This window comes from Oncorhynchus nerka, unplaced genomic scaffold, assembly GCF_034236695.1.
Source record: "Oncorhynchus nerka isolate Pitt River unplaced genomic scaffold, Oner_Uvic_2.0 unplaced_scaffold_2440, whole genome shotgun sequence".
NCBI lineage: Eukaryota > Metazoa > Chordata > Actinopteri > Salmoniformes > Salmonidae > Oncorhynchus > Oncorhynchus nerka.
Genome location: NW_027038869.1, coordinates 25,388 through 40,340, shown reverse-complemented (window position 1 = coordinate 40,340; position 14,953 = coordinate 25,388). Strand labels below are relative to the sequence as shown.

The 14,953-nt window shown below is 42.2% G+C and overlaps 1 protein-coding gene across 1 annotated transcript; it reads left to right on the top strand.

Annotated features, from left to right (window-relative positions):
- Positions 1-2,715: 2,715 nt before the first annotated feature.
- Positions 2,716-8,501, top strand: rbfox1l (RNA binding fox-1 homolog 1, like; the record flags this gene model as incomplete). The annotated part of the gene is given in 11 exon segments (XM_065014616.1): positions 2,716-2,741; positions 2,743-2,859; positions 2,994-3,047; positions 3,175-3,267; positions 3,356-3,425; positions 3,917-3,976; positions 4,300-4,438; positions 4,562-4,601; positions 4,703-4,770; positions 7,133-7,214; positions 7,394-8,501. Coding segments are annotated over 11 exon segments (794 nt in total), but the record flags the coding sequence as incomplete, so codon positions are not given.
- Positions 8,502-14,953: the final 6,452 nt, after the last annotated feature.

Sequence of the window (14,953 nt, the reverse complement as noted above, 5' to 3'; positions counted from 1 at the left end):
ATTGCACTCTGCTCGCTCTCTCCTATCTCCCCCACTGCTATCACTCACTCATTTTATTCTTCCTTTCACATTGCACTCTGCTCCCTCTCTCCTATCTCCCCCACTGCTATCTCTCACTCATTTTATTCTTCCTTTCACATTGCACTCTGCTCCCTCTCTCCTATCTCCCCCACTGCTATCTCCCCCTCTCCTATCTCCCCCACTGCTCTCGATTCACTCATTTTATTCTTCCTTTCACATTGCACTCTGCTCCCTCTCTCCTATCTCCCCCACTGCTATCTCCCCCTCTCCTATCTCCCCCACTGCTATCACTCACTCATTTTATTCTTCCTTTCACATTGCACTCTGCTCCCTCTCTCCTATCTCCCCCACTGCTATCTCCCTCTCTCCTATCTCCCCCACTGCTCTCGAATCACTCATTTTATTCTTCCTTTCACATTGCACTCTGCTCGCTCTCTCCTATCTCCCTCTCTCCTATCTCCCCCACTGCTCTCGCTCACTCATTTTTTTGGTATAATATTTTTTTTCATCTTTAATTTTATTGTTTGGACTCATATAATCCCTTGGTTTGTGGCGGACCAATAGACAGACACTGGCATCGTGGTGCATTTTGGGATAGTGGATGTTTTGATTTTGAAGCACAATACTATATGCTGTATGGTTTTGCATGGGGGCATTTTAATGAGATTATATTATGAAAATGTATTCCTGCAGGCTTACTGTTTACGTCTCTATATAATCTATGTCACCTGAACTACAAGGTTATTGTGAATTTCTAAGTATAATTCATCACAATTATGTTCAGTATGATATTGTATTTAGTTACAGTTCCTCCAAAGTATTTCTGTTGGGGAAGCTGTTACTTTCGGTATTGGCTGGTTGTTATAACTGAATCAACATGACTATGTAGCCTAATATTTAGCTAGTGTACAGCAGAGGAGGCTGGTGGCAGGAGCTATAGGAGGACGGGCTCATTGTAATGGCTGGAATGGAATTGATGAAATGGTACCAAACACATCAAACACATGGAAACAACTTATTTGACTCCGTTCCATGTATTCCAGTCCAGCCATTACATTGAGCCATCCTTCTGGCTCATTCACCAGCCTCCTCTGCTGTACATATTTAAAAGAATCTAAGCAGACTGGCATGTATTCGCCTCACAAAATGAGGTACTGTTCACGCCTCCTCACTCCTGAAGGATCTTTGAATTTTCTGAATGCTTATTTGGACTGAGTTGTGATCACTTAATTCAATTAAAATTATCACAATTTTTCCAATCCATTGCGATGCCTCTGTAATGGGACACTGTACCAGAACATATGAACTGTTTTGATAGATTTTAAAGAAACATTTTGTGGAAAAAAATCTGTTTTTATCTCAGAACTTTACTAAATCTTTCAAAATTAGTTGTCTATTCAGAGGTGCATGCATGGACCACTGGCAACATGTCCTTAGTTTCCTCTGACTTCTTTCTGTTTTTCCTTGAACCTTTTTATATCCTTCTCCTGCTCTCTGTCCTTCAATCCTCCTCCTCTCCCCATCCTTTCCTCCTTCTTTTTCTTCTTCTCCTGCTCTCTGTCCTTCTATCCTCCTCTTCTCCCCATAATTTCCTCCTTCTTTTTCTTCTTCTCCTGCTCTCTGTCCTTCAATCCTCCTCCTCTCCTCATCCTTTCCTTCTTCTCCTGCCCTCTGTCCTTCTATCCTCCTCCTCTCCTCATCCTTTCCTCCTTTTTCTTCTTCTCCTGCTCTCTGTCCTTCTATCCTCCTCCTCTCCTCCTCCTCTCCTCATCCTTTCCTCCTTTTTCTTCTTCTCCTGCTCTCTGTCCTTCTTTCCTCCTTTTTCCTCTTTTCCTGCTCTCTGTCCTTCTATCCTCCTCCTCTCCCCATCCTTTACTCCTTATTTTTCTTCTTCTCCTGCTCTCTGTCCTTCTATCCTCCTCCTCTCCTCATCCTTTCCTCCTTCTTTTTCTTCTTCTCCTGTTCTCTGTCCTTCTATCCTCCTCCTCTCCCCATCATTTCCTCCTTCTTTTTCTTCTTCTCCTGCTCTCTGTCCTTCTATCCTCCTCCTCTCCTCATCCTTTGCTCCTTCTTTTTCTTCTTCTCCTGCTCTCTGTCCTTCAATCCTCCTCCTCTCCTCATCCTTTCCTTCTTCTCCTGCCCTCTGTCCTTCTATCCTCCTCCTCTCCTCATCCTTTCCTCCTTTTTCTTCTTCTCCTGCTCTCTGTCCTTCTATCCTCCTCCTCTCCCCATCCTTTCCTCCTTATTTTTCTTATTTTCCTGCTCTCTGTCCTTCTATCCTCCTCCTCTCCTCATCCTTTCCTCCTTTTTCTTCTTCTCCTGCTCTCTGTCCTTCTATCCTCCTCCTCTCCTCCTCCTCTCCTCATCCTTTCCTCCTTTTTCTTCTTCTCCTGCTCTCTGTCCTTCTATCCTCATCCTCTCCTCATCCTTTCCTCCTTTTTCTTCTTCTCCTGCTCTCTGTCTTTCTATCCTCCTCCTCTCCCCATCCTTTCCGCCTTCTTTTTTTTGTCTCCTGCTCTTCCTCTGTCTATTCTCTTTCTCCTCTTCTTCCTTCCTTCACTCCTCTCCTTCCTTTCTTTCCTCCTCATCTCCTCTATTCTTTCTTTTTGTCCTTTTCTTCTTCCTCTCTTCCTCTCCTCCTCCTCTTCTCTCACCCAGGACGATGCCCTGGTTCCGGTGACCTCTGACTCCCAGGCTCTGAGCGTGTCAGTATCATCAGGGGGCGGAGCAGGAAGTGGTAGCGATGAGGAGGGGTCAGGCAAGGCCCAGCCCAAGCGTCTCCATGTTTCCAACATCCCCTTCCGCTTCAGAGACCCGGACCTCAGACAGATGTTTGGGGTGAGAGACACAACTAGTGGTTATGTCCAGGTTTATTATCCACAAGACATGAAGTCATCCTACGAAACATTGTCATCTCTTATAACCTCAATGATAACCTGTGGACAAGATTGTGATCTGGTTTTGTCTTTCAGCAATTTGGCAAGATCCTGGATGTGGAGATTATCTTTAATGAGAGAGGGTCAAAGGTGAGAGACCACTCAATATCAGAAATTACAAACTGAACAAATGAAACCTGGTTGCCCTATTATTTTTTGCCTTACCAAGACAATGACAAGTTGGACAATCAGAAATGTTTCTTCTTCCGTCTCTCAGGGTTTTGGGTTCGTGACCTTTGAGAGCGCAATGGAGGCAGACCGAGCAAGGGAAAAACTGAACGGAACTATCGTTGAGGGGAGGAAGGTTGAGGTGAGGAATAACTATCTATAGTATGTCTATCTTGAATATCTGTTTATCTGTCTGTCTGTCTAAGAAATTGTACCCTCTGTCTGTGCAGGTGAACAATGCTACAGCCAGAATAGTCACCAAGAAACCCCAAACACCACTTGTGAATGGTGAGGTTTCAAGTAAGATACCTAAAGTTATTTGGACACATCTTTCCGTGGCATGTGGGAGGGGTGGACATGCACTCTGTACTTCTGATCTGTGTCTGTGTTTTCCCTTTATTCTCCATGATCTCCACTGTCTCTTTCTTCCTTTACTTGTTGTTTAACCTCTCTTTCTCCTTCTCTCAACATCTCTCTCCCTTTCTCTCTTTCTCTCTCTCTCTCTCCTTCTCTCTCTCTCTCTCTCCTTCTCGCTCTTAACTTCTCTCTCTCTCTCTCTCTCTCTCTCTCTCTCTCTCCTTCTCGCTCTTAACTTCTCTCTCTCTCTCTCTCTCTCTCTCTCTCTCTCCTTCTCGCTCTTAACTTCTCTCTCTCTCTCTCTCTCTCTCTCTCTCTCCTTCTCTCTCTCCGTCTCTCTTTCTCTCTCTCTCTCTCTCTCTCTCTTTCTCTCTCTTAACTTCTCTCCTTCTCTCTCTCCTTCTCTCTCTCCTTCTCTCTCTCTCTCTTTGTAGCCCCTGGATGGAAGATCAACCCTGTCATGGGAGCGATGTATGCACCTGAACTCTACACCGGTGAGTTTCAATGTGAGTTTTCGGGTGAGTTTGATTACTTCAGTATTAGATTGTCCTTGTCATATATGTTCTAGTACTGTATCCCTATCAAACCCAATCGGAATTCATGACCCCTTGTAGCGGAGGTCTAATGGTTAAGACGTGGGTTTCCCTAGCAGGAGACCCGGGTTCAGATCCCACCTGTGATACTCAACCTCTTATCGATGGCTCCAAGAAAGCATGTTCCCTTGGGGGAGTCAATAAACCTGCTTCTAAAGGCAGGGTGGCTACAGTACATATCCTAGTGGGTACTGTAAGCTCTCTCTCTTTCTCTCTCTCCTCAGTTGCCAGTTTCCCCTACCCCGTAGCTGCTCCCACCCTGGCCTATCGGGGCTCACCACTGCGTGGGCGGGGCCGGGCTGTCTACAACACAATTCGCTCAGCTGCTGCAGCCGCACCCACTGCCATGCCCGCCTACCCTGGGTAAGATCATTTCTATCTTCAATAAATCTATTTTAAAAATGAATAACCATTTCCATTGTGAGTGTAAGTAAATGATTTAATTTTCACTGTTTAATGTGTGAATGATAGAATGTCTCCTTTCAGTGTGCTGTACCAAGATGGATTATATGGAGCTGAAGTCTATGTAAGTGGACATTTTTCTTCTGATTTCAGCTTATTTCAGGCTGTCTGCCTTGTATTTAGCTAAAAGTTTATCTTGTCTCTGAATGTCTTTTTTCCTATCAGGGCGGGTATCCTGCAGCGTACAGAGTTGCCCAATCACCATCCGCTGCCACAGCAACATACAGTGATGGGTGAGCAGCAGCGCCCAATGACTGACAATGTGACTCTGTTTGTATGAGGATTTCAAAGACTTTTTCCTTCAAATGGGGACTTAGAACATGAGATAAGCAGCACTCTAATGTTGAGGTAGTGTGGTCTTCAAGTCTGGTCTATGGGACCTCACTGTTTGTTCTAACACAGTACTAGCACATCTGTTTAGTAACCTGGACGGACATAGTGAACGAAAATCCAAGACACTCAAATTAGAATGATACGTTTGGTATGGTACAGTGGGGCAAAAAAGTATTTAGTCAGCCACCAATTGTGCAAGTTCTCCCACTTAAAAAGATGAGAGAGGCCTGTAATTTTCATCATATGACAGACAAAATTAGAGAAAAAAATCCAGAAAATCACATTGTAGGATTTTTGATGAATTTATTTGCAAATTATGGTGGAAAATAAGTATTTGGTCAATAACAAAAGTTTATCTCAATACTTTGTTATATACCCTTTGTTGGCAATGACAGAGGTCAAACATTTTCTGTAAGTCTTCACAAGGTTTTCACACACTGTTGCTGGTATTTTGGCCCATTCCTCCATGCAGATCTCCTCTAGAGCAGTGATGTTTTGGGGATGTTGCTGGGCAACACGAACTTTCAACTCCCTCCAAAGATTTTCTATGGGGTTGAGATCTGGAGACTGGCTAGGCCACTCCAGGACCTTGAAATGCTTCTTACGAAGCCACTCCTTCGTTGCCCGGGCGGTGTGTTTGGGATCATTGTCATGCTGAAAGACCCAGCCACGTTTCATCTTCAATGCCCTTGCTGATGGAAGGAGGTTTTCACTCAAAATCTCACGATACATGGCCCCATTCATTCTTTCCTTTACACGGATCAGTCGTCCTGGTCCCTTTGCAGAAAAACAGCCCCATAGCATGATGTTTCCACCCCCATGCTTCACAGTAGGTATGGTGTTCTTTGGATGCAACTCAGCATTCTTTGTCCTCCAAACACGACGAGTTGAGTTTTTAACAAAAAGTTATATTTTGGTTTCATCTGACCATATGACATTCTCCCAATCATCTTCTGGATCATCCAAATGCTCTCTAGCAAACTTCAAACGGGCCTGGACATGTACTGGCTTAAGCAGGGGGACACGTCTGGCACTGCAGGATTTGAGTCCCTGGCAGCGTAGTGTGTCACTGATGGTAGGCTTTGTTACTTTGGTCCCAGCTCTCTGCAGGTCATTCACTAGGTCCCCCCGTGTGGTTCTTGGATTTTTGTGATCATTTTGACCCCACGGGGTGAGATCTTGCGTGGAGCCCCAGATCGAGGGAGATTATCAGTGGTCTTGTATGTCTCCCAGTTCCTAATAATTGCTCCCACAGTTGATTTCTTCAAACCAAGCTGCTTACCTATTGCAGATTCAGTCTTCCCAGCCTGGTGCAGGTCTACAATTTTGTTTCTGGTGTCCTTTGACAGCTCTTTGGTCTTGGCCATAGTGGAGTTTGGAGTGTGACTGTTTGAGGTTGTGGACAGGTTTCTTTTATACTGATAACAAGTTCAAACAGGTGCCATTAATACAGGTAATGAGTGGAGGACAGAGGAGCCTCTTAAAGAAGAAGTTCTGTCTGTGAGAGACAGAAATCTTGCTTGTTTGTAGGTGACCAAATACTTATTTTCCACCATAATTTGCAAATAAATTCATTAAAAAACCTACAATGTGATTTTCTGGAATTCTTTTTCTCATTTTGTCTGTCATAGTTGAAGTGTACCTATGATGAAAATTACAGGCCTCTCATCTTTTTAAGTGGGAGAACTTGCACAATTGGTGGCTGACAAAATACTTTTTTTGCCCCACTGTATGTATTCATTTATGGATGTTCATCATCCATTTCGTATGATATGTTACGAATGGCAACAATTCGTACAATATGTTAAGAATTTGCAATACGTATGATACGAATTCCAATTTGTTGTGGCTAACGTTACCTAGGTCGCTAACATTGGCTAGGGGTTAAGGCTAGGGTTAAGGTTAGGGTTTAGGAGTTATGTTAAAGGGTTAGGGGAAGAGTTAGCTAACATGCAAAGTAGTTACAAAGTAGCTAAAAAGTCATAAGTAATTGCAAAGTTTCTAGCTAAAATGCCAAAGTTGTCCGTAACGAAATTCGAACATGACGTTTGAGTTAAACGCCCACCCAGCCACTCTGAACCGCCCACCCTCCTCTCCTTTTTTCCTTAAGTAACCTTCTGTCTTATGTAACCGTACCAAAGGTAACATATCATAATAATTTGAGTGTCCCGGATTTGTGTTTACTATGTTACGTCTAGTCTATGAGACCATGCTGGTTTAGTATGTTTTCTCATTTGGCGTTTTGTTTTGTCTGTCCATCAGATATGGCCGAGTTTATGCTGCTGCAACGGATCCCTACCACCATTCAGTGGGACCCACGGCAACATACGGTGTCGGAACAATGGTGAGCCTCTTTAAAACTCATAGCAGTACCTCTCCAACGTTTAAAGTGTTCATATGACCCACTAAGTCCAGACCATTGTTTCTAGCCACGAGCCAGACTTTAATCGAGTCTCAAAAAGGAATCCGTCTCAACCCGCCAGTGGGCACCAATTCACCATCATATCTTCTACTTATTTCTAGGCCAGTCTGTACAGAGGAGGATACAACCGCTTCACCCCTTACTGAGCTGCCCAATGGGAGCCTGGAAGCCGTTCTGTGACCCCGCCACCTCATCCGGGATTGGCCAGTCCCAGGACAATAACTCAGGACAGGTTATGACATCACTGAGCTCTGTGTCACCTCCTGTCTGACTCCCTCCACTTGGAGACTGTCAAATCCAACCGACTGAACGTGTAAATACTGTAGTAGTTATTAACGATTTATTCTATCAGAGAATACATATAGAATAAAGAGCCTGATCTAATGTATAGACAGTTATTTAAAATCTTTATTTTACACTTAATCTGTATTGTTTGTGCCACAGATTTGTTCCAGGGTTTAAGAATGTAAAGATTTCTGCCTCCGTACCTGGGTTATAAGCTACTCTTTCACTATTCTAACAGAGAGAGTTGAATGTGAGCCATTTTATTTTTCATTGGCTGGACTTCATGGTGAAATACTGCAACTCAAGTGGCACAACAATACTGGTTTCTCTACATGTTGACCTTTGTAAAAAAAAAAATTGATCAACGTCTGAGCCTTTGACTTCTCAAGAGTCAAGTTGTAGAGTACAATGACATTTTATACAGTTAAATAACTTATTTTGATGAGTTTTGTTAATGATGTAGCGCACTGTTTGAGGACGTTGAAGTGTGTGTGTGTGTGCTTGTGTGTTGGAGTATGTGACGACATCAATACTCAAAGCACAAGCTATGAGAGACAGCAATGGCACTGGTATTGTTAATGTGCACAGTAATCTTTTTTGAAATGCTTCTAGAACCAGAAAACTATAATTTGCATAAAATGTACGTATGTTTTTGCTTTCCTAACAATCTACCTCTGATTCTAAAAATGTTTCACTTGTCAAAAAAGCATTCAGGAGCCATTACTTCTCTCAACTAATTAACTGTAACAAAACATTTTTTCTTATTTTCATTGTTGAGCTTCTATCCATCTTCTCTCTGCTTTGCATAATGCTCAACCCACTTTATCCTTTTTCTATGGCAGCCTCATTCTGGGTTTTACTTCGCTCTGCCTGATGAACCTGTAACCTCTATGGTGCTTTCCCTTATTTCCTCTGTCCTGTTAAACTGTAGTGTTCATCTGTTTCTCTTCTCTTCTCTCTTTATTCTCTCCATTCTGTTTGAATCTGTGTTCCATCCATAGAAATAATCGGATGAGTTCTAGTTCTATGGGTCATCTCCTTCTCCATCTGTACTCTCTAGCTTCACTGTTGTTTTTATTTGCTGTTGATCTCTCAATAAAACATTGTTTCTGTTTCCCTTTCCTCTCCTCTTTGATTCACATAATTTTCCTTTCTCTTTTTCAATGCCTCTTTTTGCAGTCCTTCACTCTTCTGCTCAAACTTATATTCTCAGTGTTCCTTTTCTCAACATAACTGTACGTTTTGAGGCTGACTGATACCAGTGCAAGAAGGTTGTGGGTCTTTTACAGAAATGACTGTCTGCATATGTTTATGTAACTGTTTCTGGTTCAGTACCTTTGTACTGCAAGGACTGAATCTTAACTTAAAATCAGAGCATATAACTTCATATTTGAGTTCTAGGGGGGCAACAGTATTTTACCTAGACACCCAGCCCTGTGCCTGCCTTGCTGTAGTGTGTGGTCTTACTGCGTGTGTTTCAACCTATGGGCTAAACCTCTTCTTTATGCAAAGTTCAGCTTTAGTTTTTGTACTAATTTCCCCTCTTTCTTTACTTTCTTTGTTTTCCTATCTTCTAGGAAGTGGAAAAAATACTTCTCTTTCAAGCTTTACTGTTGTTGTTCTGTTTTCTCTCACTGTTTGTGGAGACGCCTTAACCCTATCGCTGGTAACCTAGCCTGGTAACCCTGGCCTAACCCTAGCCTTAACCTATGTGACACTAGGCCTTGGCCCATCCTTAGCCTAGCCTTGGCCCTATCCTTAGCCTATCCTTAGCCTATCATGGCCTGGCCTTGGCCTGAGCGCTTAGCCTGGCGTGACACCTAGCCAGCCTGGCTGGCCTGACGCCTAGCCTGAGCCTATCCTGGCGCTAGCCTGTCCAGCCCTGAAGCCAGCCTGAGCGCCCGGCCTGATGGCCTGTCATCCCTATCCTAGCTAAGTTGTAACCTGGCGCTTAGCCCTAAGCCTTAACCCTAGCCTTAACCCTAGCCTTAACCCTAGCCTTAACCCTAGCCTTAACCCTAGCCTTAACCCTAGCCTTAACCCTAGCCTTAACCCTACGAGATAATTGAGGGTTAGATAACCATGCCTACAATATCAATTTGAAATGGAAACTAAAGTCACACTTTATCATGGTATTATTCACTTTCAACAACGGTTTGACTGTGATGCCTTCATCAGGGTATTATTCAATTTCAACAACGCTCTCTCTCTCTCTCTCTCTCTCTCTCTCTTCGCTCTCTCTCTCGCTCTCTCTCTCGCTCTCTCTCTCTCTCGCTCTCTTTCAAACTCTGCTTTCAAGTCTGTTCTTTTTTCTATTTTCTTTATGCATGGCTATCAGATTTATAATTTCCCTTTCTTTCAATCTAATGGCAATTTTAAACTTATTTAGCTACATTTCTTCTCGTGTTTCTTCACTCTTTATCCGTTTCACCTTTTGTTTATTAATCTTATGGCTTTCTTTCTTCACCCTTTGTCTTCTTCTTTACTGACACATTTATCTTCATTTTCTAAACTTTATTTCTCTGCTTTAATGCTTTCAAATAATTTCCTCGCCATCTTGACTCTGTATCTTATCATGTATTTCTCTAAATTGTACATTTGCTAGTTTCTTTCACTGTAATGTTACCTTCCTCGCCTCTTACTTCTGCTGTCCTCTTCTCTATTTTCCCAACAGCATTTCTCCTTTATTTTCCCCTAAATTGTCCTTTTTCTAGGTTAATCTTTCCTCTTGCAGTCTGCCATTTACACAATCTTGCTTTTTCTTTTCCCAACTTCTGTATCTGAATTTTATTCCACTTTTCCTCTGCTACTGACTGATATTCTGCAATTCTTTCCTCTTTGTTTCAGATTTCCTCTTTCTTTCTAAACTCTCCTTTTGCTTTTTAAACACTGTCCTCTTCGCTGTCTTGTAGTCATCTAGCTGTGCCACTTTTACATTTCTTGTCTTTGATCATTTCTGTAATTCTGCTTCGCTCTACACTTTGGTATATACGTTCTCTATTAACATGAACTATTTCCTAATACTAACATTACAACCTCCTGATTCTTTTACCTGACTTGTGAGTTCTATCTTTCTGTTTGCTTTAAGCTAGAACTCATTTCCAATTTCTTCTTTTTCTGTTTTCTGTCATTTATTTTGCTTTCCTATTTTAAAGTTTTCTAAATGTTCTGTCCATCTTCTTTTATTTCTCTGCTCCTCTGACCCTCTTCAGGTCATCCTTTTTCCCTCTGCTCCTCTGACCCTCTTCAGGTCTTCCTCTTTCCCTCTGCTCCTATGACCCTCTTTAGGTCATCCTCTTTCCCTCTGCTCCTCTGACCCTCTTCAGGTCCTCCTCTTTCCCTCTGCTCCTCTGTCCCTCTTCAGGTCCTCCTCTTTCCCTCTGCTCCTCTGACCCTCTTCAGGTCCTCCTCTTTCCCTCTGCTCCTCTGTCCCTCTTCAGGTCCTCCTCTTTCCCTCTGCTCCTCTGTCCCTCTTCAGGTCCTCCTCTTTCCCTCTGCTCCTCTGACCCTCTTCAGGTCCTCCTCTTTCCCTCTGCTCCTCTGACCCTCTTCAGGTCCTCCTCTTTCCCTCTGCTCCTCTGACCCTCTTCAGGTCCTCCTCTTTCCCTCTGCTCCTCTGACCCTCTTCAGGTCCTCCTCTTTCCCTCTGCTCCTCTGTCCCTCTTCAGGTCTTCCTCTTTCCCTCTGCTCCTCTGTCCCTCTTCAGGTCATCTTCTTTCCCTCTGCTCCTCTGTCCCTCTTCAGGTCATCCTCTTTCCCTCTGCTCCTCTGACCCTCTTCAGGTCCTCCTCTTTCCCTCTGCTCGTCTTCAGGTCCTCCTCTTTCCCTCTGCTCCTCTTCAGGTCCTCCTCTTTCCCTCTGACCCTCTTCAGGTCATCCTCTTTCCCTCTGCTCCTCTTCAGGTCCTCCTCTTTCCCTCTGCACCTCTTCAGGTCCTCCTCTTTCCCTCTGCACCTCTTCTGGTCCTCCTCTTTCCCTCTGCTCCTCTGACCTTCTTCAGGTCCTCCCCTTTCCCTCTTCAGGTCCTCCTCTTTCAGCTTTGTATTTAGTTCTTTATGTTATGCTGTTTTTCTTCTCCATTCACCTGTTCTGAATGCTTTCCTGTCTTCTGAGCTCCTGTGAAAAACTGCTTTCATCTTTCAGTAGTTTAGTCAGAATATTCCCTCTCCTCATGTTCTATGTCCCTTGCTTTCATCTTTCAGTAGTCTAGTCAGAATATTCCCTCATGTTCTATGCCCCTTGCTTTAATTTTTCTCTTGTACCTGCTCTGTCTGTCACCTCTTATTCCTGTGTGCTTTTCTCTTCCTAGAACTTATTTTCCTTCATTATGAATTTACACAGAAGAGATGAATCTTGTAGAATTTTCTCTCCACAACATGGTAATGAGGATTTCTATTCTATGGCTTGTAGCTTTAGTGCTTGTTGCTTCTTCAGCCTACTCAATTTCCTCATTATTTTGAATGCCTTTTCCCAACTGCTCTCTGGTCATACTGTGAGCCATTCTTTTGACATTTAATATTGTGCCAATCCCTAGAAACAGTGCAATCATGTTGATCAGTGACATGATAGCCAGAATTTCAGGACTTTGACATCAATCTATCAACTCACTGAACTGTCCCTGTAATATGATTGATGGTCCATTGCTGTCTCTCAGTTCAGATTTTTATTAAAATAATAAATGCCTTTAACAATGTTCAGTTTGAGTAGTCTTCTGGGTTTGATGCAATTTGTACATTAATTAAGTAGAAGTGCAACATGTCATTTCTATAACTCAAGACAAACAATACTTATTTCTAAACTTATTTTATTAGGTTCAAGAAAAAAATACATATGTACACAGTATTTACAAAATGGGAGTATTTCATTTCAAATACAATCCAGGGAGGGTTGAGACTGGGGAGGGATATTTTGCAAGTATATCCTTTAGTTTCAGCTAGCTGCAACAGAAACCACCTGAGCAGCGTAGAAGCAATACTTACTACCGAGAATGGATAGTTACTCAGCAACAATAGTCACTAGCAAACAGATACTCAACATGAAGAGGGTGGAGAAAGGAGATATTCTGATAGAAGGGAAGAGGGAGGGGACACATGCAGGTAAGAAGAGTGAGGAGAGAAAAGGAGCAACAGAACAAATCCACTAAAGACAGTGAAGAATTAAAAATGAACCGATGCATCAGGCTGAAGTAAGAAAAGGGAATTGTTCAAGTGCAGTCTAATAGGACAAATGGAGGCAGGAGTTACACAGTGATGGGCTTCAAGAAGTTCAAGAGGAAAAAACAAACCCACAGGTGTCAGAAGTAACAGTTGAGAGTGTAAGAGGAGGAGCAGCACATTTTTAAAAGGAGAAGCATTGTTAGTTAAATGGAAATGTACAGTTATAAACTGTCATTGAACAAAACATATGAATGTATCAGAACTAAAGCATCAATGTGAGATATGAGAGGTTCTACAATGTTAAACATCTGACCAGGAGATAGCACGCTACATGAACTTGACTTCACTGTTGAAGAGGTGTCTGAAATCAACAGAGACAAGACAGAGAAGCATCCTGTTTAGGAAAGGTACAGAGCAAGACAGAGCAACATTCTGATATGGGAGCCAACTACTACCGGACTACTCAAAACTGACAGGAATGTGGCCAAATATAAGCAGATAAGATTTTTTAAATATCTAGAATCAATTGTATGCTGTATGTCCAGATCCATTTCAAATCCCAAAAATGCTAGAGATACTTAATGTGTTTCCAAGTTAAAATATCTCCCAATGTATTACGACAAATACCAAATGCAGGCAAATTAATTTACAGGTAGACAACGAGGCATCTGACAAAATACATTGAGGTTACAGAGATGCCAAATATTAACTGACCAAAAAAGGTTGCCTTACTAAATATTGATCTGCACTTGAGATGTTGACAATGACAAATCAATTTCTAGAGAACACCCTGGTTATGAAAAACAAGAATGCATGCAAATGTTTCTGGACAAACAGTATACATTAACACATAGGAAGGCCGATACCTCTAAACCATCATAACTATAGACATAGATTTCTGGCAAACCTTACTAACTATAGATTGTTTCTGGCAAACTAGAGTGGGAAAAAATCTGACATTGAATGTTGTCTTGATTCAAGAAATAGTCAAATAAAATACATTCAAAAGACTTGACTAAAACAATTGAAGTCAGGCTCCCATGTATAAGACACAGCAACATCAGGTCATATTGACAAAATGGCTTGAACTTGAGTTGGCAGTATCAAGTCTTGCATTTCTCACACTTTTCCCTCTCTCCAGCTTGCTTCTGGAGGCTGGGAGGAGGTGCTCTCTTTTCACATTCCTTTTGCTCCTGTAATGCAGTACTGCAAGAAGAAAAATAAGAGAAAGGAACTGGTGAAGGGAGTGGGCAAAAGTAAAGTTGGACAGAGGATAGGAAGATGAAGAGAGAAGGGACAAGTTGAGTCATGAGTACAACTTCTCAATAATGACCGAAGTGACCGAAACAAGAGCACATATCACACAAAATAGTGCCAGTCAAATGACACAAAGGGATCTATAAATGGGTAGAAGGGTTGCTGAGAAGACTGATCACTCATCCAGACATTCATATTGAAACTGATCCTGCAGTCATGTCATAGATATATATATATATATCTCTCACAGGCTCTCAATCCAATCATTAAGAATATTAATAACATAATGACGGTACCATATTGATATGTTCCCATATCAAAACACTGACTCACACCAGCCAAACCACTGTTAATCTGAAACAGGTCTGGGTTTGCTCTTTGACAAACTACTTCCAAAGAAATTGACAAATGGGAGACTTGAGCAACACAAACTGTAACAGTTTGTTTCTTGGCTGATGGGAGTGCAGTGCCTTCAACCAAACCTTTCTCTTGCCATCAGGATGTTGTGTGGTGGTTTTAGTACATTACTCATCTCTAAGGCAGTGATATTCAAACTCTTTCAGTGGGGACACCAATTTTTTTTTCTGGCCAGAAGAATTTCCAAACCTACTGAAACCCCCAAAAAAATTAATGTTCATCTCATCGAAATTAAAATAAACCAATAAATACATTTACTCAAAAATAGATTTTTCAAATGATCTTTCTCAAAAACGTGTCTATATTGTCCCATACAATGACGAATGAATGTTTTCGCATTTTAGCGACCCCACTGCAGTTCCCTTATGGGTTGAGATGCTGACTTTGAATACCACTGCTCTAAGGGGTTCATGAGTACAGAGAGCCAGAAAGGTTGAGATGACAGAAATGCATTAAATAAAATCTAAAAAGAAAAATGGGTTTACAGAAGATGAGCATTTAAAAAATGAGTAAGAAATTAAAGTGGTCAACCAAGTGTGCATATCT